At 36.2% G+C, this 25,023-nt stretch overlaps 1 protein-coding gene across 1 annotated transcript in view; it reads right to left on the bottom strand.

Annotated features, from left to right (window-relative positions):
* Window positions 1-24,574, bottom strand: part of LOC138175872 (protein piccolo-like) — a 591,842-nt gene extending 567,268 nt beyond the window's left edge. The window contains exons 1-2 of the mRNA XM_069106506.1: window positions 23,901-24,574; window positions 15,157-16,495 (exon numbers count right to left, since the gene is read on the bottom strand). Of these exons, the coding sequence (XP_068962607.1) occupies window positions 15,157-16,495; window positions 23,901-24,160 (1,599 nt within the window). The 5' untranslated portion in view covers window positions 24,161-24,574. The remainder of the gene's footprint in view (window positions 1-15,156; window positions 16,496-23,900) is intronic.
* Between the last annotated feature and the right edge of the window lie 449 nt (window positions 24,575-25,023).

Genomic DNA, 25,023 nt, shown 5'->3' with positions numbered 1-25,023 from the left:
AGATAGATAGATAGATAGATAGATAGATAGATAGATAGATAGATAGACAGACAGACTACTACATGGGAAATGAAAAGACCACTAAAAGGAAGCTGGATTCTGAATAACAGGAAAAAATCATTCATGGTCTTTGAGAATAGATAGAATACACATCCCTCCTCATGGTCAAGAGGTGGTAGACGACAAGCAGAGCATAATGGTATATAACTCATCAGATGTGGTCACTGTATTATGTGGTTTTACTTAATTGTTTTTTTTCCTTGTTACCAGGGAAAGTTCATTCTGAAGAGGAAGGAAACTTTTTTTTTCCCTCTCCCAGAAATCACTATGATGTAAAGATAAAAAAAATCTATCAAATATAATTAAATATACAATATCAGTAAAAATGCTTAGATTGTGACAGATTGCTGTCCAATAAACTAATATGCATTAGTTTTCCTAGATCCATCCTACCTCAGGCCATATGCCAGGCACTATCAAAAATAAAATTGAAAACTAAAGAGAAAGTGAATAGCACCTTTCTTATTTATGCTTTGAGAGCAACAAATGTGAAAGAAGCGACAAAATTGTAAACCATTATAAACACATTTTCAGGCTGATACCAGAAGACAGTAAGGACTCATTTAGTATTTCATTTATTCTAGTCTCAATACACACAAGTCAGTTCAATTTAAAGCCACTCTTTTATACCTCTCTAGATGGGCATGTAGGGGATGAGAGAAGACAAGGATCTTCTTGTGGAAAAAGACAGTTAGCACTAAGTTCACTGCCTCAGATAAATCAACCTTCTTTTTTGTGAAGTAGGCATCTTAGAATTAAGGAACTAAATATTTATCTCTGGGATTGGGGGATGTTTTATTTTCACAACTGCAAATGCCCTTAATGATTGTTTTGGAATACAGTAACAATATTAAGGCAAAATGGAGTTTAGGTGCATAACATTTCCAATCAGTTAGTACGTGCAAGGAAAGGAAATATTGTTTTATTTTCTCAGGTAATTTGGAAATTCATGCAAGTGGTTACAAATTTATGAAAGACTAGTGAAAGGGCACGAGAAAATAATTTTAATCCGGAGCTGTTATATCTGTTCCACCTAGGGACAACCCAATTCATTCCCAAATATAAAACAATTACAGAATGACTGCACTTCCCACATTCAGTAAAACAATATTATGTTTGCATAGAGGTCTTCTCTATGTTTTATATTAGAAGATATCAATCCATATCTATGGGTTTCTATATCCTCTTAAAAGACGGTTAAGAATTAAGAAATTTTAAAAAAGTTTTTAAGACATAAGAAGTTAATAGTGCCCATAAAAGATCATTAAGAATATACTACTACACATGATTACCTTATATTCTACATTGCTACTTCCATATAATGTTGGACAGAAATCAGACCACCGGCCTCCCTTATTAAGCTTCCACACTGCCTCCTTGCAACCCCCCCCCACCAAAGGTCCTATAAGAATCTCTACTTTGATTGTCATGATAGGAGGATATGTGATCCCTTAATCTTTAGCTGGAATTCTGAAACCATTTTCTCTTAGAAACACAGTTATCCATTTCATAGTATAGTGAAAACATTACATTGTGGCATTGTTTTGTGGGGAAAATAATGCCACATTCTAAAGGAAGTATTTCCTGCTTCCTCTCCCAACTATTAGTATAGCCCTCCAAACAATCTTGCATCTACTTCCTATCTTCTTTCATTTATATGTTTTCTCTATCAATAGAATGTGAGTTATTTGAGGACAGGGACTGTTTCACTTTGTTCTTTGTATCTTCAACACTAAGCGTAGTGACTGGCATATTCCAGCATTCTTAATTGTGTCTGACTTGACAACATAAACTTTTAGGAGGTAATTCATTCATAAGACATATGTCTTCCTATATTCTAACATCTTACAGTTACATGAAGTTTATAATTTTAATATATTTACTTAATGCTAACTGCCCCTATCAGACTCTATCAGACAGAGAGAAAAAACATTGCTTGCTCTGATTCACAGTGGAGGTAACAGATGCAGAGGCGTCAGGTGACTTACCCACATCTGCAAAGCTCCCCAGTGAGGAAGCCTGAATTAGAGTCTTGGATTATGCCATGTCTAGCTTTTAACCAAGAATTCTTCAGAATGGGCAATCCAAATCAATTCGAGAACTCACCCTATCGAGCCTCTTTTTTTTTCAGGCCTGAAATTTCCATTGGTGTAGGGAACTGAGGAAACTATATCAGTGCACATCAGCAGCTGTTCTGCAATGTGTAACCTACAAGATTATGAGACCTTGCGTAAGGTCTTACTAGTAAGTCTGTAGAAGAGACCACGTGATCCTGACTTTGAGGCTAGGTCTTTATCCAGCAAGACATGCTACTTCTCTGCAACAACCACAAAGTGTCTTTCTAGGTGAAAAGTATCACACTAGTTGCTAGGGATATATAGAAAAAATAAAAACTATACTTCCCTCAGGAGCTTATACTTCACAAGGAGAGATGTTCCATATTATGAACAGATCAAGTATACTGCTCCAGAAAATTTCCAGAAGGAAGAAAGCATTAACATGAGAGATAAGGAAATATTTCAATAAGCATGTCATCCTTGATCTGAGCCCTGAAGTAAGACAAGAGTTATGAAAGAAAGAAAAGAGAGTGTACTGGAGGTATGCAGAGTAGCCTGAGCAGTTGCACGGAGGTGAGAGATGGAATTATGATTTCAGTAAATAGTTTAACTGGAATATGGAGTGCAGGAAGGGAAATAAAATAAAACAAGGTTGAAAAGATGGGTTGGAGCCAATGGTGGAAAGGCAAACTGAATAGTTTTTATTCCATTCTAGCAGCAATAGGGATCCATTGAGAGATTTTTCAATTAGATCAGCCCTGTATCTTAAGAAGACTTTGACAGTTGTAAAAAACAAAACAAAACAAAAAACAAACAAACTACTGGAGAAGGTAGATCCTACAGGCAATGATAATTAGTAAACTGGCCATGTATGTGGGAGAAAGGATAGGCAAGGGAGAAAAAGCACTTTATTTGGAAGCAAAGGAATATGGTTGGAATTCCAACTGTTCTGCTTACTACATGTGTGACCTTAGGTTGATCACTGCCCAGAGGCAGATGATAATGTAGTGCTTAGATCTCTGGGCCAAAAGACTGGAAGACCTGAAATTCACTAGTTGTGTTGCCCTGGACAAGTCACATAAGCTCTGGTTGCCTGAGTTCCATCAACTACAAAACAGGGGTACTAATAGTACCTACCTCATGGCATTGTTGTGAAAATTAAATGAGATAACATTTTTATTAAAAAAAAAAAAGAAAAGAAAGACCATAGTGCCTAATGCAGAGTACACACTAGTATACTATATACATTCTTTTCCCCTCCCTTCTTCTTTCTTTCTTTCCTCCTCTCCATGTTCAGTTCCAGGTCTGTAGAACACAGGGATTTGACCAGATGGCTTCACAGTCCCCTTTAGCTCTAAATCTATTATTTATATGGTACTATGAAGAGATGTGTGCGATATCATAAAGGTAGACTTAACAAATTATCAGCTAGGGACTTGTGGGGGGAGAAGGGAGAAAGAGTTAATGATGATGCCAAGATTATTATCCTGTTTGTCCAGCAGGATAGTGAATCCAGGAATGGAAATGAGAAGTCTAGAGAGTAGGCAATTTTGAGATAAACATGATGAATTCCATCTTGTAAATTATTTTGTCAGCATCTCAAATTCATCAAGCTGAGATAGCTTGCAGAAATGTGAAGATTCAGGACTGGATATCTGGGGTCAGATTAATGTTGTTATTATGTGTATTTATTTGCATATGTATGTCTGTGTATGTGCGTGTATGTGTTCTTTAAAGAAATAATTATTGAAACCATAGAAATAGTTGAGATCACCAAAAGAGAAAACACTAAGAAAGAAGATAATTTAGAAATGATAAAACAGAAAATGATATTAAGAAAGAATAATTAAAGAGGCAACAGTATAATGCAAAGAGATGAAAGAATATTTAGAAGGAAAGTGTTATCAATAATGTCAAAAACTATAAAGGTCAAACATAATATTAACTGAAAAGCACCACTGAAATTAGCAAGGAATTATTGATAACCTTTGCAAAAATTTCAATAGCACAGTAGAATTAGAATTTAGACTTTCAATGAGTTGAGAATTAACTATGTAAAGAAATAAAATCAAGAATAATAATAGGTTGTACTTTTCTTTTGATGGCACCATTATCCTTCAACTAATTCAGTCTTAAAATTTGAGTCACCTTTAAGTCCACTATCGCTCTCATCCCAGGTATACATTCAGTTAGTAGATGTGTCCTTGATTTCTCTCACCTTTATCCAACTGCCACTATTTTAATCCATGCTTTCATTAAAACCTTCTAATAGTGGGGTGGAGTCAAGATGGCAGAGTAGAAAAAGGACTTCCGTGCATCTCTGGCTTCCACCTCCTCCAATACATGTAAAAAATTACTCTAAACAAATTTTAGAGCTATATAACCCACAAAGTGACACAGAGAAACAAATCTCCCACTGAAGGCAGCTTGGCAAACTGGCAGGAAGGGTCCATCCAGAGTGCTGAGAGCCAAGGGCAGTACTACCTGAGCTGGGGTTTTAGCCCCAGGGTGGCCCCAACAATCTGCAGCTAGAGCAGACTTCAAGAGACTAAATCATCAGCAGCCATAACAGTTTCCAGATTTCTCAATCCATAAATGCCAAGGACAAAGTAAAAGGTCAGTGTGGAACTTGGTTGGTCCAGGGGAGGATAGAAGAGTGAGGTCCAGCTGCTACCTCTGGAGAGAGAAGCAGAGGAAGCCGTGGTGGCTGCAGCTGCTCCCATGGATACTTCTGGAGCTCCTGGCCTGCAGACTGTGGGGGACCAAGTGACCATTCAGAGGCTAAGCACTCGTGCTTTGACCTGCTTGGATCCAGATTGAGATCTTGGGTGGTGGTCCAGGGGTATGAGTGAGCCAGAGCATGTGGGAGCTGTAGAGAGGGCACCCATCTAACAGCTCTGGCAGCTGCAAAAACCCCAGCGATTTGGAACAAAGCTCTCTCCATTCTGGAAGCAGAGTTCTACTGTGGTAAAAAGCTCAAAAGTCAAGTAATTGGCTGCCAATGTGAGCAAGCAATGGAAGCACAAACAGATGATTGAATCCTTTTTTGGGGACAAAAAGGATCAAGACATGGAGCAGGAGGAAGACATCAAAGTCAGAATACCTGCATCAAAAGCCTCCAAGAAATATATGAATTGGTTACAGGACATGGAGAAATTCAAGAAGGATTTTGAAAATCAAGTAAGAGAAGTGGAGGAAAAATTGGGAAGAGAAATGAGAATGATGCTAGAAAATCATGAAAAGCAAGTCAACAACTTGACTGAAGAAAAATAACACCCTAAAAAATAGAATAACTCAAATGGCAAAAGAGGCCCAAAAAGCAAATGAGGAGAAGAATGCTTTAAAAAGTCAAATTTGCCAGATGGAAAAAGAATTTCAAAAAGTCATTGAAGAGAATAACTCCTTCAAAATTAGATTGGAGCAATTGGAAGCTAATGACTTTATGAGAAATCAAGATATTATAAAACAGATCCAAACAAATGAAAAAAAAATAGAAGGCAATGTGAAATATATCATTGGAAAAACCACTGACCTGGAAAATAGATCCAGGAGAGATCATTTAAAAATTATTGGACTACCTAAAAGCCATGATCAAAAAAAGAGCCTAGACATCATCTTTCAAGAAATTATCAAGCAAAACTGCCCTGATAGTCTAGAACCAGAGGGCTATAGAAAATTGAAATTGAAAGATTTCAATGATCACCTTTTGAAAAAGATCCCAAAAAGAAAACCCTTAGGAATATTATAGCCAAATTCAAGAGTACCCAAGTCAAGGAGAAAATACTGCAAGCAGTCAGGAAAAAACAATTTGAGTACTGTGGAAACACAATCAGGATAACACAAGACCTAGCAGCTTCGACATTAAGGGATTGAAGGGCTTGGAATATGATATTCCGGAGGTCAAAGGAGCTAGGACTAAAACCAAGAATCACCTACCCAGCAAAACTGAATATAATTCTACAGGGAAAAATATGGTCATTCAATGAAATAGAGGACTTTCAAGCATTCTTGATGAATAAACCAGAGCTGAACAGAAAATCTGACTTTCAAATACAAGAAGCAAGACAAGCATGAGTCAGTAAACAGGAAAAAGAAATCATAAGGAATTTATTAAAGTTGAACTATTTATATTCCTACATGGAAAAACAATAAATGTAACTCATAAGACTTTTCTTAGTACGAAGATTGTTGAAGGGAATATATATGTATACATATGTTTATGTATATACATACATGTGTGTATATAGATACATGTATGTATGTATAGGAGGTTGTATGCATATACAAATCTATATGTGAGTGTGAGCATTTGTATGTTTATGTATATATAGACAGAGGGCACAGGCTGAGTTGAATATTAAGGAATGATATCTAAAAAATAAAATTAAGAGGTGAGAGAGGAATTTATTGGGAGAAGAAGAAAGGGAGTGATAGATTAGTGTAAATTATCTCATATAAAAGAGGCAAGATAAAACTGTTACAATGGAGGGGAAGAGCAAGAAGGTGAAAGGGAATGGGACAACCTGATTCTCATTGAATTTGGCCTAAGGAGGGAATGACATTCACACTCAATAGGGTGTCTTAACCTACAGGAAAATAGGGTGGTAGGGGATAAGAGTGGGGAGGATAGATGGGAGGGAAGATTGGGGGAAAGGGTAGTTAGAAGCAAACATTTTTGAAAAGGAATAGGGTCAAAGGAGAAAATAGATTAAGTGGGGGGTGGGATAGGATGGAGGGAAATAAAGTTAGGCTTTCACAATGTAATTACTATGGAAATGATGTGGGTAACTACACATGTACAATCTCTATTGAATTGCTTATCTTCCCAGTGGGGGTGGGTGAGGAGTAAAGAAGGGGAAAAAATCTGGAACTCAAAGTTTAAAAAAAGAAGTCTAAAAAAAATTTTTACATGCAAATGGGAAATAAGATATACAGGTATTAGTGTATAGAAACCCATCTTCCCTACTTGAAAGTTAGGGAGGTGAAGGGGGGATATAAGAAAGAACAGATTGGGGGAAGAGGTATTCAGTAAGCTTGCTATTTTGGGGTGGAGGTAGAGGAAAGACAGGGAATAAAAAAATTTTAAATCAAAATCTTCTGGAAATGAATGTTGAAATCTAAAAATAAATACATTTTTAAAAAATTTTAAAAAATCCTTCTAATAGTTCTGTTACTACCAATCTCCTTGAACATTGATCAATCATACACTCAGCTGCCAAGTATATCTTCCTAGTACAAATGTCTGATCATACTCTAACACTAAAAATGCATTCCCATTGTCTAAGAAATATAGTTCACACTTCATTAAAAATAAAATTAAGGACCATCCACAATCTGGCTCCAATGTACCACATGGCAAGAGCAGAAAGAATATTAAATTAGAAGTCAACAAACTTGGTTCAGGTCAAACAATGACATTTACTAGCTGTGACCTTGATCAAGTTTCTTCCATTTTGAAGGTCTCAATTTTATCATCTATAAAATAATTTCAAAATTCTCTCTAGTTCTAGTACTATATTAATCTATATTCCTACTAACCTAAATTACTTGCCATCAACACTATTCAACAAAATTTTTGTGAGGACCGACAATGTATAAGAGGTACAGTTAGGTGGTGTAATGAATAGAGCACCAGACTTATAATCAGGAAGACTTGAGTTCAAATGTGGCCTCAGAGTCTTACTATCCATGTGACCTTGGACGAGTCACTTTACTGTGTTTGCCTCAGTTTCATCATCTGTAATATGAGCTGGAGAAGGAAGTGGCCAACCACTGCAATATCCTTGTCAAGAAAACCCCAAGTCGGGTCACAAAGAGTCAGACACTACTAAAATGACTGAACAACAACAACCTATAAGGCACTGTGCTCAGTGCTGGGGATACAAGGATGAAAATGAAAACAGCCTTTCATTTTCAAAGGTTATATTGTGTTAGAATAAAATCATCCAATGTTACATCTCCTATCCCATATCACTATCCCTTCTTTTTCTCTTGATATCTTACCCTCAAGGCCCATCTCATTACCTGCTACTGCAAAGTCAGAAATAAGCTCTCCCTATACAGATCCCTTATGGTATCTGGTTTGTACTTCTCCAATGGACTAATGAGATAAAATTTAGTGTCATAGTTTATAATGTACAACTTGTATCTTATTCACTGGACTGTCAAACTCCCTGAAATCATGGTACACTTCTTATTCTTCTTTGTATCCATTGTACCCTCCAGTACTTGTATAATTTCTTGCATATTTAGTACTTAATAAAGTTAAGTTTTTCGATATAATTACAATAGCCTGGGTTGTATAATATTCAATAAGGTATTCTTGTAATAATTATCCACTCACACAAAGAGTTTTAGAACTATGAAGATGAATAAATGACAGTTACATTGAAATGTAGGAGAGAGTTAGGCATGGAACCTTATTTTTTGGCATTCCTGATACACTTAATTAATTAACAGCAACAGACTCCAAAAACAACCTGTAAATTTAGAATCAGGCAGTTATCACAAGGAATTCATAGCTTATGATCTCTTTTTTTCCACTGTGAGCATCCTTTATAACTTTTTCCCCAACAGCACAAACAGGCATAAACCAGCCTAAGTAGACTTAAAGTTAGTATACTTTGTTAACTAGAAGTTATGTGGCTCATCAAGAAACAAAAAAGACATAATCTACTCAGAGGTTCACACTTTTATATGATCAAAGCTTTCTTTGAGAAAAGAGACAGAAATTGCTAAACAGTGAAAGTGCCAAATAATATGTTTTTTAAACCATGAAATTGACTACATAGACAGGAACAACACAATAATCAGAGCCTGAATCTTCTTTTTGTGTACAATTAGAGGTGTGGGGAACCTCGAAATCAAATGTGGCCTTCTAGGTCCTTGCATGAAGCCTTTTGACTGAGTACAAGTTTTACAGAATAAATCTTTTTACTAAGGGAATTTGTTCTGTGAAGTTTGGAATCAATGAAAGGGCCACTCTTGAGGACCTAGAGGATCACATATGGCCTGAAGGCTGCAGGTTCTGCACTCTTGAATAGACCAGTGACCTACTGGATCAGAGGTCATTAGAAGGATAAAGATGACAAGATATGGGTTCTGATTAAAATATAACCAACTTAACCTAGTTAAATAAACTATTGCTGCTAAAAATTGGAAATGAATAGAACAGATATCAACCCATACCATCAACATTTCCTGTGAAATCTTAGAAAAAAAATTATTTATTTGATTTCCTTGCTAAGTAGGGAGAAATGTTCATCTAAAGCAAAACTAGTATGGAATATAAACTGATTTTCAAGATTTTATGGAGGGGAACAGTGGATCATTACGAGCAGTAATACCTAATTACAGAGGCTAGAGTAATAAAGATTGTAAAAAAGCAAGATGAAATATTTCCAGAGCACTTAAAAATAAGACTAAAAAACACCAAAGCAATGGAAGACAGCTATCAATATTTCTATCACAATTGAGAATAAAATCACCAGATTTGGACTCTAATATATTAATATATTCTATGTAATAAAATGGAAATTATGCTAAGGGAAATCGGAACAAGAACTGCTGAACCAGATCAAGTACAGACAGAGGAGAATTGTGCTGGAAGGAGATTGCTGGAGATGTTGAAGGATTATTCTCAAAATATTTGAATGGAAAAAAATATATGTATATATATATATATGTGTGTATATACCTTTGTGGTCTAAAGAGGAAGTGCTGCAGCCCTGTTATTTCATGGGAATAGGTTATTACCAGTTTGGAAATTCTCTCCACTAATGCAGGTCTGCTTCATTAACTGTCAGCCTCTGTAACTTAGAGGCTTTGAAAATGAACTGGAAGCCACTGAGAGGGGAGATGTATTGCCTAGTATCACACTGCCAGAGGCTGGATTTGAACTCAGGTTTTTCTGAGTCTGAGACCAGTTTTTTAATGACTACACCATACTACCTCTGCAATAATTGTTTTCCCACTTGCACTTTAAACTTCCTTACATGGCATTTACTTCTCAACATCTTCCAAAATGGCATCTGACTCCATCCATCACTCAATAGAAACTGTTCTAACACAACCCACAATGCAAATACAATAGTTTTGTTTTTTTTCCCCTCAGGTTTCATCCTACTAGATAATTTTATGACACTTTAGGCTTCTGGCCAAGCCTTTTAGAGAGTATCCAATCTGGGTTTTGGTGAGACCACTCTCTCCTGGTTTCCTTTAGTGACATATTCAGCCTTACATGGCTGGCCATTTTCAGTGTTCAGTGCTGCATAACCTCCCATGTGTCACTTTCTATGTGTGGCTGTACCCCAGTACACTGTCCTGGGTCCTCTATTTTTCTTTGTATTATCTCTATTGGTGCTATCCCTCTCCATTGGCTCAACAATGTAAATGACTCCCAGATCTACATATTCATTTTCAATCTATTTTCTGAACTCTGGTCCCACAAGGTTAACTGCTAATGGGAAATATTAACCAGCTATCCCATAAACATCTCACAAATAACAGGTAAAGAACTGGACTCACTAATCATTTCTCCAGACTTCCTTCCCTTTTTCCTCATTTCCATATTTATATTAAAAGCATCACTATCCTTCCAATCATGCAGGTTGAAAACCTTAAATTCATGCCTAACTTTCACTCTACCACACTCCTTAGTCAGTTGCTAACTGTTGTAAATTCTGCTTCCACAATATCTCACTCCATCCCCTTCTCTCTACTCACACAGACACTACTCTACAACAGGTCCTCATAACTTTTCACCTAGAAAATTGTAATAGCCTTCTTAATGGTCTCTCTGATTCCAGTGTCTACTCTTTCTAATCAATCTTCCACATAGCTGCCATGTTGATATTCCAAAAGCAAGTCTTAAACATGCCAACTTCCTGCTCAAAAAAGCTTAGTGGCTCTCTCTTGCTTCTAAGAAAAAAAAAAAGTTTTAAAAAGCTTTCTTCCTTTTAACCTTGAAAGTCCTTCCCAATTTGGCTTTATCCTATCTTCCACGCTTGTTTCACCTTAACCTCCTTCATGTCCTTTATGTTTTCACTAGATTGGTTACTTGGTTATTCACCACATGTGACATTTCATCTTCCTTCTCCATCTCTTTGCACAGGCTGCACTTCAGTACACAGCCCTCTCTCCCTCTGCCTCACAGAATCCTTAATGTCATTTAAAGTTCAAGGTGGCACTTCCTACACAAAATCTATCCAAACTGTGGCCTTCCTACATAAAATCTATTCAAATTATGGCCTTCCCTTCAGTCCTCCCCTCTCCCAAATATCTTACATCTATTTTGTGTCTAATTTATACTTACTCTTCTGTGTAGATGTTGCTTCCCTTGATAGAATGTAAGGTTCTTGAGGTCCGGCACTTTTATTTTTGGTATACCCACTGCCTAGCACAGTGTCTGGTAAATAATAGCTTCTTAATAAATGCATAGAAAAAATGCCTCTCAAGATATGTGAAAGAGGCAAATACCATATATTATTAGAAAAATTCAAACAGTACTACAATCAAAAGAACAAAAAGTTAATTCAGAAGATGCCAGTAACAACTTGCCAAAATACTAATTCTTCCACCTCTACAAAAATCTTTATGAGTAAAATCTACATGTGTAGCAAGCACATACTTGATGAAAAATGAGGTCTTTTTCAAATAATCTTCTACAGCAGACTATGGTTTTACAGTTATATAACTTATTTACTAGTTCAGAGACTAAAATATCCCCCAGTATTTATTGTTTATTAAATATAAAAACACATCTGACTTCTTAGAGAAAAAAATGGAGCTTTAAAGGCTCTTCTCAAATGTGTCTCCTATGCATCTTTTAAGATTACATAGGATTTCTTGAGAGACATAGCAAAGATAACTTTCCTTAATGGTCCAATTAAGATGAAGTAAAACATAAAACAGGGAGAGATATCTCACCAAAGGTGGAAAAGGAACAGCAGAGTCCAAATGGTAGAGAAATTCCCTATATATGATTAAGTTCTTCAGATGCTGTTTACAAATAACATTATGCTCACTGCAGCAAGTTCTAAGATATTACAAAGACTTCTGAATGAGATTCCCAAGCACTAAAAAAGTTCAGGCTAAGCAACCAGGAAAAACAAGAGAATGAAAAGGTACCTATTATTCATACTATGATATTCAGGATCAATATGCATTATGCAGTGAGGTAGAACATTAATACATATATTTCAGACAGTGACTGCAAAAAAGTACCATAATATGGGCCCAGAATCCAAGAAGGGAAAGAGAACAAGTTGAATTACATTTGGGGAATTAGGCAGTCCTTTGAAAAATACATGCTTCTCCCTGAAAAAAAAATCCACATTTTCAAAACCAATATTCTTTTGGTGAAACTATGAGAACATGAATTTTAGCCTACGCACAATCTCTAAAGAATCAAAATTAGCGGTCATCAAGACGTCACTGTAGGTAAAGATAGTGAGCATTTTGTCCAATGGTGATTTACATGGAGGAAGCCACATAAATGGGATGAATGACCATAATATTAAGTGGAACAATCTTGTGGTAAGATCAGAAGATGACTGATGAACCATTTGCTCAACAGATATGTATGGGATATGAAGTTACCAAGATGAAGACCTAAAGTATATTGGGCTGATGAAAGAGGTATTGAAAAACATTGGTAAAGGCTTCCTAAAATAAAATGTAGGTGGATTGTAGTTGAGTAGCACTGGATAAAGTACCCACATCAATGAGAATATAAATTATTTGAAGTAAGAAATAGTCATTTGCTTAACAAACTTGTCACTTCTCCACCCAGAGTTGAAAGTCATTCTTAACTTGTCCCTTAACCCCCATATCTAATCAGTCATCAAATCGTAACACATCTACTAACAAGATATCTCACATCAGTCCTATCTTTTACATTCCTATCAGTATCATCTTAAGATCATATGATTTAGGACTTGATGGAAGTCCTGTGCCTTCTTTTACAAAAAAGATTGAAGATAGTCACACAGCTAGTCCTAAGATTTAAACCAGATTCCCTACCACCAAATAACTGTGTGTAGGACCTAACAGCTTCTAGTAGGCACTAATAAAATGGCTTTCTCACCAGTCATCCAAATTCCAATTTTTCTTTCCTCTAATCCATCTGAAATATTACAACCTGATTAATCTTCCTAAAGCATAACTAGACCTATGTCATTCTTCAGTGCAAAAATCCTTAAATCAGCTTCCTACTTCCCATTCTACTTTATATTGCCATCTGAATACATATCTTTTTGAGAAGAAAAGGCATGTCTTATGAATTCTGGGCATGAATGTAATATCAAGTTGAAATATTCTTTTTTTCTGAGTGATGTGGCAAAGTGGCAAAAAATTCATATTTTGTGAATTCTATTTTTTTCCTCTTTCCCATTTTGATTTAAGGAGGGGCAGGTTTCTACACGGTCAGTAGTATCACTTATTAAAGGCAGTAGTGCCTTAGCAATAGGAGTGCCAATGAAATAACTGTGAATAACAATGTGAAATAGCAATGAAAAAACTCTACTAGAAATTAGGAATCAACATGATTGGTCAGGAATGTCTCATTTATCTTTATCTTGTGACCAATACATGATAGGTCCCTAGTTCCAAAGTGTATTGATTGAATAATTACTTTTGGCTAGAGTAGATGCATGACAGAAAAAAACAACAACAAATCAGTGACTTAGGTAATAGGAAACCTGGTTCTAGCACAATTTAACTGTGAACATGAGCAACGCTCTTAATTTTTCTAAGCCTCCATTTTCATAACTGTAAAATGAGTATAAAAACATGTAATATTTAACTCACTATATGTTTTGGGGAAAGTACTGTATTTCATGAACATTGAAGCATTATATAAATACCATTTTATTACTAACAATTAGTATTAAGACACAACAACCTAGACAGTAGGAAGCTACATTATAATATGATACTCTAATATATTAAGGGGACACCTTCTGAAAATACATTATCATTACTAAATAAAACAATTATGATCACAAATGGAAATAAGATTTATCATTAATAACAATAATACTGATTTTTATTCATTATGACCATCGTGCACAAGCCTTCTCTCCAGGGGATATTTAAACTGTAGGAGGCTTTAAATTGGAATGTACTCATTGTGTTCAGGCTGATCCACTCCACTGTCTGTCCCTAACTTGGTTTCCAAGGCCCAAAAATGCACTGTCTGACCCTTTACCAGCTGTTCTCCAGCCTGACTAGGCAATGTCATTGCCTTCCTTCAGGGATATTCCATTCACTGTAGAAAATAAACTGGGTCCTGTCCACCATCTTGACCTCAGATCCCTAGATTTTCATCTAGATTTTCAAGTCTGTAGCATCCCTCTTTTATTTAATTAGGGTACCATCACTACTGCCACCTTCACAAATTGCTATGTCATCATGGTTGGCCTCATGATTTTGCTATGTAATATGTTCTCCTCTAGTAAGGATGTACCATCTACTAAAACAACATAATTTTACTTTTAGACAAAAAGAGACATAACACTCAGCATGGTGCTAGATACACAGTAGGCACAGCATTCAACAAACTTTGTGATTGGTGATACAAAACTAACAGTCAAACTGTCTGAAAATCATAGAGCACCTCAGGAAAAAAATGTCAGAATTGATACCAATAATGCTGAGAACAGTTCACATTAATGTGCCTAAGAACTATGTATTGTTTCATGACAAATGTCACGTTAAAAAAAAAGATATGCTCAGCCGAGTGGAGTAGAAGAGAGAGTAACGATTTTTAGACATGATCTCTATTTAAATCACAACTTGCTATATAACACCTGTATATACAGCCTGAAGTAAGTCACTTAACTTTTAAGGGTTTCATTTTCCTCATGTAAAAAGGAAAGGGTTTCAGCTAGATGTTATCTAATGCCCTTTCCATCTTTATATCCTGTGTTTGATAAAGAGTGACATGACATTAAAACCATGACAATACCATTTCATGATAAAGGCAATGTTATCTAGATTCACTAACTCTAGAAAGAGAGACTACAATAAATGTACTGACCTCTGTTATATGTGGGGGACTGAACCCACACAGGCTACAGACAGTTGTTTGACACTGAGTGCAAGTATTATAGTTGGCCTTTTCCGGAGTGTGTAGCAGAAGTTCCGTGGTAGTGCAAAGAGGACAAAAGGTTTTTGGGGGGCCCTGTGCTGATGTCAATGTTGCAGATGGAGATGAAGTTGGTTGTGGTTGCAAAGGTTTTCCAGGCTCTGTCTGTTGGCTTGATGGTTTTGTAGTTTGCTGACCAAGGGGTTTTGTTGGTCCTGGGTGTTGAGAGGGGGGTTTTGTGGGCCCTAACTGTTGGGTAGGTGGTTTCATGGTCCCTGGCTGCTGGGTGGGCATCTTTGGAGGCCCAGGCTGCTGGGTAGATGGTTTTGTGGTCCCTGGCTGCTGGATGAGGGTCTTTGAAGCCCCAGTCTGCTGAGTGGGTGGTTTTGTGGGCCCTGGCTGCTGAGTGGGAGGTTTTGTTGGCCCAGGTTGTTGAGTGGGAGGTTTTGTTGGCCCAGGCTGCTGAGTGGGAGGTTTTGTTGGCCCAGGCTGCTGAGTGGGAGGTTTTGTTGGCCCAGCCTGCTGAGTGGGTGGTTTTGTGGGGCCTGGCTGCTGAACAGGTGGTTTTGTGGGGTCTAGCTGTTGGGCAGGTGATTTTGTAGGCCCTGGTTGCTGGGAAAGTATTTTGGATGGGCCTTGTGATACTGATTTAGCAGGATCTGATTTTACAGGGTCAGGCTGAGATTTGGTTGGACCTCGTTGTTGAAGTGGTGGTTTTGCCTGTTCTGATCGTGAAGCTTCTTCTTCTGTAGGCCCTAAAGCTTGAGTTGGCTTTCCTGTCCCAAGAGACTGAGGTTTAATTTTTCCAGGTTGTTGAGGAGGTATTGATTTGGTAGTACCAGCTTGCTGAGATGCAACTTTGGGAGGGCCTTGTGCCTTTGTAACTGGTTTAGGGGACTGCTGTTGAGATGTGGGCTTTGAGATACCTTCAGGTTTCCCCTGTTCCTTCTGAGCAACTTTTTGTTTCCTAGTGGCTTCTTCCTGGGATACATCAGAATCTGATATCAAATCAAAAGGGTTAAATTTATTTACAACAGATGAGACAGCACTTAATGGGTTGGAATCTGTGAGAAAACTAGGCATGATGCTTGACTTTTGTTCTTCTTTAAAATCTGTTCGAGATTTTGATTCTCTCAGGCTAGTAGTAGAAGGGCTCCTTCCAGGGGATTTCTGCTCAGTTCTCAAAGTGTCTGTTGTTCTACTTTTACTGAGGGTGGGTTGTCCAGGACGCCCAGGATCTGGAGGTTTCCCTGGTTGCTTTGGATGATGACTGATATCAAACTCTGGTTTCCTGGTACAGTAAAGAAGAAAGGGAAATGAAACAATGGGATTTACCAATCAAATAATCAATACACATTGATTGCTCACCTACTATGTGATAGGTATTGTGCTAGTCACTGGGCATACAAATACAAAGAATGTATTTGTAAACACTGTAAATTTGCATGAGTAAACATAGAAAAATTCCCTATTCTGAGCAAGCTTATATTCTTAGGGGATTCTAAGCAATATAAGCAATTCTAATGTTAAGTATATTGATGGAGTAGACATTCCTAAAATTGGGTTGACTATATTTACAACATAGAAACAATCTAATAAGTAAATTTAAATAACTAGATAAATTCAGATTATATTTAAAATTTGCTTTGTAGCTGACACTATTCTTCCTCTAATTTGCTGCATATCAATGACCAGGTTATCAAATACTTTTAAGTCATGCCCTTACTTTGAGGTTTCCTCATCTACAAAATGAGGTCATTGGACTAGATGTTCTCTAACGTCCCTTCCAACTGAAAAATCCTAGGATTCCTATGAAATGCAGAAAAGAGGTAGTTAAGTGTCTACAAGGCCTATGGCCATTTCCCAATTAGCTGCAGAGAAAAGGAGGGATGGTAATTCCCATACATGGTATTATGAGGTCTAATATCTTGAGTAAAAATAAAATGGAGGCTACATATGTATACTAAATTCTTGTACACATGTACATGTGTGCACGAACATATGCATGATTCTCTGTTGCTCTTACACAGTATTCCCGCAAGATATATCTATCAAAACTTAAGGATTTGAAATTCTGGGGGGTGGAGGGGAGAAGTCCATTTTGTACTGAAATTAGCTCCAGATAACAGTTAGAGTTCCTATACAAGCTCTTCAGAATTAAGCTTTCCTAGAAATACTAATTTTACCCATGACAATGGCATAAATTGAGAAGGATTTCTAAAAAGTTGCTCATATATAAGTCATGAGAATGAAAAAACCTCAGAGATGTCTCCTGGAGTCTAGCTAATACTGAAGAATGAGTTTAAGCAGTCTACTCCTAGAAAAGACTTTATGAATTGCTCAGTCAAAAACTTCCACAATGATCATTTTCCTAAATGTTTACAATATGGTTTATACTTGTTGCTTGCTGGTACTAAAGGATAATAAACAATTTCCTAGTTAACTACCTTCTACTTCTTCTTTCCCAGTTATTTATAACATTTCTTTCCAGGGTACAGAAAGATATAAAAGATGGATTTTACTTGACTGTTTTGATGACATGATGCATTTTCAAACATCTATAATTATATTCAAATGGCTGGTCTTTTTTCCCCAATACATTTGGTTTCTACAGGGATCCGTGACATTAACTTCTTTTTTTTTAATAATGGACATTATACTGATGGAGATGATACTAGAACATGCTGTACTGAAAAACATTCATTCTCATAGAATCAATTAGATTGCAAATATGCACTTTGTAAATGAGTAGCCTTTTAATTTCAGTGAATAACTGTTCTCTCTGATTAAGAAAGACTCATGAAAAATGAACCAAAGCAATTTAGAATCAAAGAATATTAGGGCTAGAATGGACCTCAGACATCACCTGGTCTAACTATCTCATGTTAATGAAGAAGACAGTGAAATTCAGAGAAAAGTGATTTGTTTCAGTGTATTAAGATTATTATTGGCATTGGCATTGCCAAGGTTAGCACCCACATCCTTTTACTCTCAGGTCAGTGCTATATTCACACAAATATAGTTTACTGACAGCCAAAACTTACAACCAAAAAGCCCTCAAGTTCTGTGAATACCAAAGTTGAAGATTTACTTGTTGAGGGATAAATCTGTGAGCTTTAAATTTAGTATTTTAGTAGTCAGCTCAAATTCATCTTGCCAAGAAATTACTTAACTATGTAGAAGGTTGGGTACAACTGAAAAGTCTAATATACATAGAAATACAACTTACAAACTTACTTCTAAGAGGAAGGGAAATTTGTTTTATATGACTATGAATATCAGCTGAAAAGGGTTTTATTCTCTTTTTCATTGACAAAGAATAAGGGAAGATAAAAATTGAATTGTACATATTTAATTAACTGATGCTAAAAATAAATAAAATAAATGCCAGTTAATACACACAAAATTGTTAAATAAAACACTGAAAGGAAGTTACCAGTACTGATAATCACATTGAAAGAAGCAGGTTTAAAAATAGTATGTTTCAATAGTCCTTATTTAAAATGTTGAAAAGAAAATCTAAACTTTTATCTTACTTTCAAATTATGAAAATTCCAAGGTCGTCCAGTTTTAAATTTCTAGCAAGCTTTTTTTTTTCATCTTAACATCATTTGAACATTAATTCTTTACCTGTTTCTCTTTATACAATGGAAAGGGAATTAAACTTACAAGTTTAAAGTCCCACATTCAATTTTGGTTTCATTACTTCCTACAAATATAAAACAGAAAATCACTTAGCATTTTTGAGTCTCAGTTTTCTTACTTCTTAAATGGGAATAACATCTTTTGTTGTAAGATGTAAAATGTTATATAATTATGAACTATTATTTTTATTATTTTTCATTCTATAGAGATTTCAATAAATCAGAGTACAATCTCAAATGGGATATATTTTTAAAAAGATATACAACTCATAAGTTTCGAATGGAGGGAGGATATCTCATAACTTATGAACATAAAATAAGTCAAAGAGGTTCTAAAGTTTTTAGGGGGAAAATGGGGTTTTTAATTTACCTTAATAATTGACTTTATGATAGGTAAATCATTCACTTCAACACATACTAAGCCACCTTCTTCAACTTAACTTCAACTTAATGTCGCCTTGTTATCAAGTGCATCTCTATCTCTTTCCTTAGGACTTAAAATGCCTGCTAAGTATTTCAGTGATATTATCCTAATTCATTTTAACTAAACAAGAAAAAGTTGAAAGAATTTTATAGAAATTGTTGAAAACAATTAAGAGGAAAACTAACAGATCATTAAACTGCTTTAGTATTTCAAAACTTAAATGTTCAAATTTTACACTGGTCACTGTTTAAAAATATTGTTAGTTGTTATAATAATACAAATCATATTCAGTTCAGAGCATAAGCTATGGGTAAGACTGACCTTTTTGGAGTATTTGGCAAGGAAAGTAATTTCCTAGAGCAAATTATTATACAATTACTGAATTGAAATTCTCAACTCTAAGGTATTTTCAAATAGCAATTTCTCTGTGTTAATGTAGATAACATTTCTGGCTGCTCTGCTCTGAGGGGAAAAAAACACAGATAAAAGGCATTCATTCAGAATATTTTGGAGCTTTCATGACATTCTCAGGACCCATACCCTGGGATTGCATTATAGTTGATACCAATTTAATAAAAATTATTTTAGTAATTCAGTAAATAAAATTCCTTGAACAGAATCCCTGACAAACCACCATTATAGAGAATCATATGCTGATAGAAAAGAGTTTTATAATGAAGTTTCAACAAAGGAAACTTTACTTTCTTATGGTTAGATTATTTTATAACACCCAACTCATATGAGTTGCCTAGAAAGTATACAAAAAGCCATGCTGAAATTCTGACCTGCTTGCAACAATAGCTAGCATTGTTACAGAAAGTTACTTTCACCAGCAATTATAGCTTCATTGATTAAAAAGAAACACTAATTATATGAACTGTAAGACTCTTCATTGTTAGAAAATATATACACTACTATATTGACCTCATTGTTGGAAGTATTTACTATTAATTGTTATAATTATAGATAGAGAGCAAAAGAAAGAGGGAGATTAATACCTAATAGATGTCAAAGGTGATATTACTAGAGTGTAAAATAAGGGGAAATTAAATGGAGATATAATTACATGACCAGAAAAAATCTTTAAAATGTACATCCCAGCCAATCATAGTTTGGTGGTTAATAATCTCTTAATGTAGCACCTATGCAGTTAAATAACAGGTAAAAAGACAGCTTATTGAATTATAAATGATCTACTGTGTTACAACCTTTCCCCAACTGCTGTGATCAAAATTTCAATCCCAGGGCAATTAAGTGGCACAATGAATAGAGCACCTGCACTGAAGTCAGGAGGGCCTGAGTTCAAATCCAACCTCAGATACTTGACACTTAACTAGCTGTGTGACCTTGGGCAAGTCACTTAACCCCAATTGCCTTGCCTTCCACACTCCAAAAAATTTCAATCCCATAGTTCTACTTTAAACTTGCTAAACTAAAAATAAGTACATCCTATATTCCTCTTAAAACATGGACATTATCTCACTCTAGGAGAAACCAAGTTAATTGCAGCCATTGCCTAAGAGAGGTTGAGAGAAATGCTCAACAGAATATCAAAGGAGAATAGTATCAGTGAAAACCTCAGATTTCTAACACAATATCCTACTAATTAGAAATGACTCTCAGCAAAGTGCTTTGGAACTGACCCATCTGTAGTTGAAGACAATGTTAAGAAAAATAACAAAATTGTTTTCTTTTTCATGTGTATACAAGTGATCAAAATAACCAAGAGCACTTCCTTTGTCACCTCTAATCTTCTACCATGCTATCTAACTCCCCATGCTTGGCCCTTCTTTTGATTTCAATGCCCTTTTATCATGAAATTTAAATTATTTCTCCTGACAGGTAGCTATAGGGGGAAAATATCCCATAATAATTTTAATGAATGTGCATATCTTTTGAATTGGCATATTAAACAGCTGACCTAATGGCAGCTGTCTTAAGCTAGAGAGATATAAAAAAAACCATCAGAAACATCCAATACCATTTACAGATTCCCAGCTTTACTTAGAGTGCTGAGGTACATAAAATTGGAGAACCAAAGGTGATCTTTAGAGATCACCAAATTGAGGGAACTGAAGTCCAGAAAGAATAAATTATTTTTCCCAAAGTTCTCAATAGCTAGTTAATAGCAGTCAGTAATAGAAACTAAGTCTCTTCAATCTAACTCCAGACCTCACTCCATGATACCATGCTGCTTCTTCATAAGCCAATGAGTATGTGCTTTTCACATAAGGTAAAATATATGGATACTATAAAACAAACCACTACAACAACAAAAAACTGAAGCAAACAAAATGTTTAAAGTATTAAGTCCAAAAAATGAAACATAATCACATCTGATTGTTATCTGACTAATGTCACTTAATAATAATATAATGCCTTAACTTTCTCAATATATTTTTATAGATGTTATCATTATAATTTACCTCCACAAAACTAATCCTTGAGGCTGATATTATCAAACATTTTTAATATATGAAGATGTTGTGACATTGTTACATTAGCTGCTTTTTCTAATATATTGTGGGCATTTTAGGACAGTCAATCTGTAACCCAGAGGTGTGAATATGTGTGAATTTGTGCACACAGGTTACATGTACCTGTGTATCTGTTTCCTTTCTTTTGTCATTACTGAGGGTAACTGTGTGCTCTAATTATGCTAATAGCCTCCTAAAAAAAGAGAAACAAATCAAAACCATTTACAGAGGCCTATATCTTTGAAAAATGGAAATGTAATGTATTTATCAGAAAGCTTATATATTTCTTCTCTGTGGATTCTATCTGACACTAATATCTTAGTACTGAAAAGCATACTGGTCATAGGAATTGTTGTACAAGCAATAATTATGTGGCTGTGGCTAAAGCAAAAAAACATTATATCTGTTACATATAGATTCATAGACTAACATTCTGTTCTTTAAGCTTTCCCATGAACAGAAGTTAGAAGAAAAAATAAAAATCACAGCGAGTATTACCAATTAATTTTGAAAGACAGATGGGTCTCAGTTCCCTCATCTGTGAAATCACAGAACTGGATGTAAATTATTAAGAATCTCCTTTCCAGTTCTATGTTCCTAAGAAGTTGTAACATTTAATATTAGTCTAAGAAATAATATTGAATCCTCATTCATAATTTCTAATAATTCAAATATTCAATAAATATAAGTGACACAGAAAAAAACTAGAATGATTTTCAAAAACAGTCTCCTAATATTCTGAAATACTGTTGAAATCACATATTTTACAAAGTTAGAGGAGTAACAAGTTTAATGGGAATAGTAGTTTTCTTGGTATATTAAGGTTTTTAATCAAAAAGAATCGTCTCAATAGATTTTGAAAGGAAGTGTTCAATATTAAAATAATAAAATTTTCATGAAATATTTTCAACATTTCTCCTAAACACACATATGTATGTATATGTATGTATTGTGTATGTATGTATGCATATATATTAATCCCCTATTTCAATTATCCTTTCAATAAAACCATATTATCACAAGCAAACTAAAATATTATTTATTTCAGATAAATAAATGATAACTTATGCCCTGGTCTCTTTTTTTTTTTTCCTTCAAATTTAGTCACCTTCCCGGGGGGGGGGGGGGGAGCACCAATGTTTTCCCTCAGATTGTGATAAGAGGAAGATTCATTTCAGGACCATGGATAGGGAAGTGGTCCTTTTTCTTTTTCCAGAGGTGGTGAGCCTGTTTACAATAATGAGGGTTGGTCAAGCATTCTGTCCATGATTGTGCACACTTCTTACTGTTACTAAGAAAAAAATTATAATTTATTGGCGGTAGGAAGGAAGAAAGTGAGGAGTTACTATTAATCATTTAACTCTTACTTTATCTAAGGAAGGTAACTAAGGAGTTTGTAACCTTTTCGTAAATATATACTGCATGTTACAAAATGTATATAAATTATTTCCAATTTAATAAAAGTTACAACATGTACTTTTATGAAATAAAGTCATACATTGGCATATACAAGGGGTAGACTAGTAAGATTTAAAATTATACTAATAGACATGTCAGAAAAATACTAACCTACTGACTGGTATATGCTACAGGATGCTTCATTATTCTCATAAAATAGTTATAGCCGAGCTATACCCCTTGATTTCCTTTAAGAGTGAAAAAGAAAAAGAAACAACCACAGAAGAACGGAAGGTATTATTAAAGATGCCATTAACTGTTATGTATAATGGGAAAAAAATTTCTGACATTCCCAAAGCTAAGATACAGGCAAAAATACTACTCTAGCTCACAACACATCCCGTGTTGTTTTAATGGAATACTTCCAGATTAATATATTAGAAACGTCTCTGGATGTTACCAGATAAGAAGAATCTGAAAGATCAGAATTACAACTTAAAACCACACTAAAACCCCATAATAATGTAATGCTTAGCTATTTCGGCGAAACTCTACTACAAATCCTTTTTTTTTTTTCCCTCACCCATCCAGATGGCATGATCACTGTATCCCCACCCCATTAGTGAGAATAAAATAAAGGGAGGTTACATCTATGCACCACTCTACTCACACATACGTGCTCACACATATGTGCCTATGGAGCGGTAACACGTATGCATAGACATATATGTATACATATAATGCTGTGCATGCCTTTGCATAGAAGGTGGTTCCGCTGCGGCGGGGGGGACGTTTCCTTTGGGCAGCCCCTGCGCCCTTGACATGACAGCAGCGATCTGTCTCCTCTCCTCCTCGCTCAGCTGGCTCAGATCCGCCTCCATGCCGGCCGGGATCATGGTGTGTAAGGTGCTCCCCGCCCCGCCGTCCCCTCCTCCGGCTGCTGCCGCCGCCGCCGCAGCAGCTGTCAGCCCTTCAGGGAGACCTTCCCCTTCCAAGCTCGCTTCGTTGCCCATGGCTCAGGGAGGGTCCACAGAGGCGAGCTCCCCACCCTCTTGTGCCTCTTAGCCTAGATGCAGGCAGCCAGATGGGGAAAATAACCCCCTATTCCTGCTGTCGGGCGTGTAGACGGACAGATGTGACTCCACGGGTGAAGGATCAGGCTTCTCTCCCTTCTTCTAGTACACAGCTGGATGGCTGGAGCGGAAGCCAGTGGATTAGTCCTGTTCGCAGGTAACTACCGCTATTGCTTCCTCCATGTTGGCCGGTATCAAACAACGTTTGCTAGAGATCCCTCCAGGCTGCTGCAGCTCCTGCTTCCCAAGCTAGAGAAGAAACAGATCTGAGCTGTGCCAGGCTGATTCCGTCCCCTCCCTCCCTTTCTCCTCCACCTCCTCCACTCCCTCCCTCTTCAGTGAGCATGCTCTTCTTAGAACAGGTGATTTCTACACCCACCCACCCCCAACCACTCCCACTCCGATTTTCCTTTTTTCCTTAGCCAACTCAGACTAATGGTTTTAAAGGTATAGGAAGTTAATAGAGAAGCAGCCCAGGGCGGGAAATCCAGTGGGTTTTTTTCAGGCATTGATCAGGTTGCCTTAATCTGGATTTCAGACTACTGGAAGAAGTCTAGGGGCTTTATGAGCTGCTTTGGCTCATGGGATTTGTAGTTTATGTTTGCCAGGAAGGACTAAGTCTAAGAGACCCTTGAAAACGGTTCAGGTAATTGTAGTCTTATTAGCTAAGAGGCTAGTAGAGAGAGATTAAGCACCTCTTAGGGACTATGTTTCTAAATCTTATGCAAACTAGTCCATTTACCTCTAGCTCCTTAGCACATTAATTAAGAGTTTCTTTAAATGGTATACTTTCAGTAAACCAG

The sequence above is a fragment of the Petaurus breviceps genome, unplaced genomic scaffold (genome assembly GCF_028583685.1).
Source record: "Petaurus breviceps papuanus isolate PSGF00001 unplaced genomic scaffold, PetGlider_PUasm1.0 79, whole genome shotgun sequence".
Taxonomy (NCBI): domain Eukaryota; kingdom Metazoa; phylum Chordata; class Mammalia; order Diprotodontia; family Petauridae; genus Petaurus; species Petaurus breviceps.
Note: the sequence above shows the minus strand (reverse complement) of the source record. Positions and strands in the feature narration are given on the sequence as shown.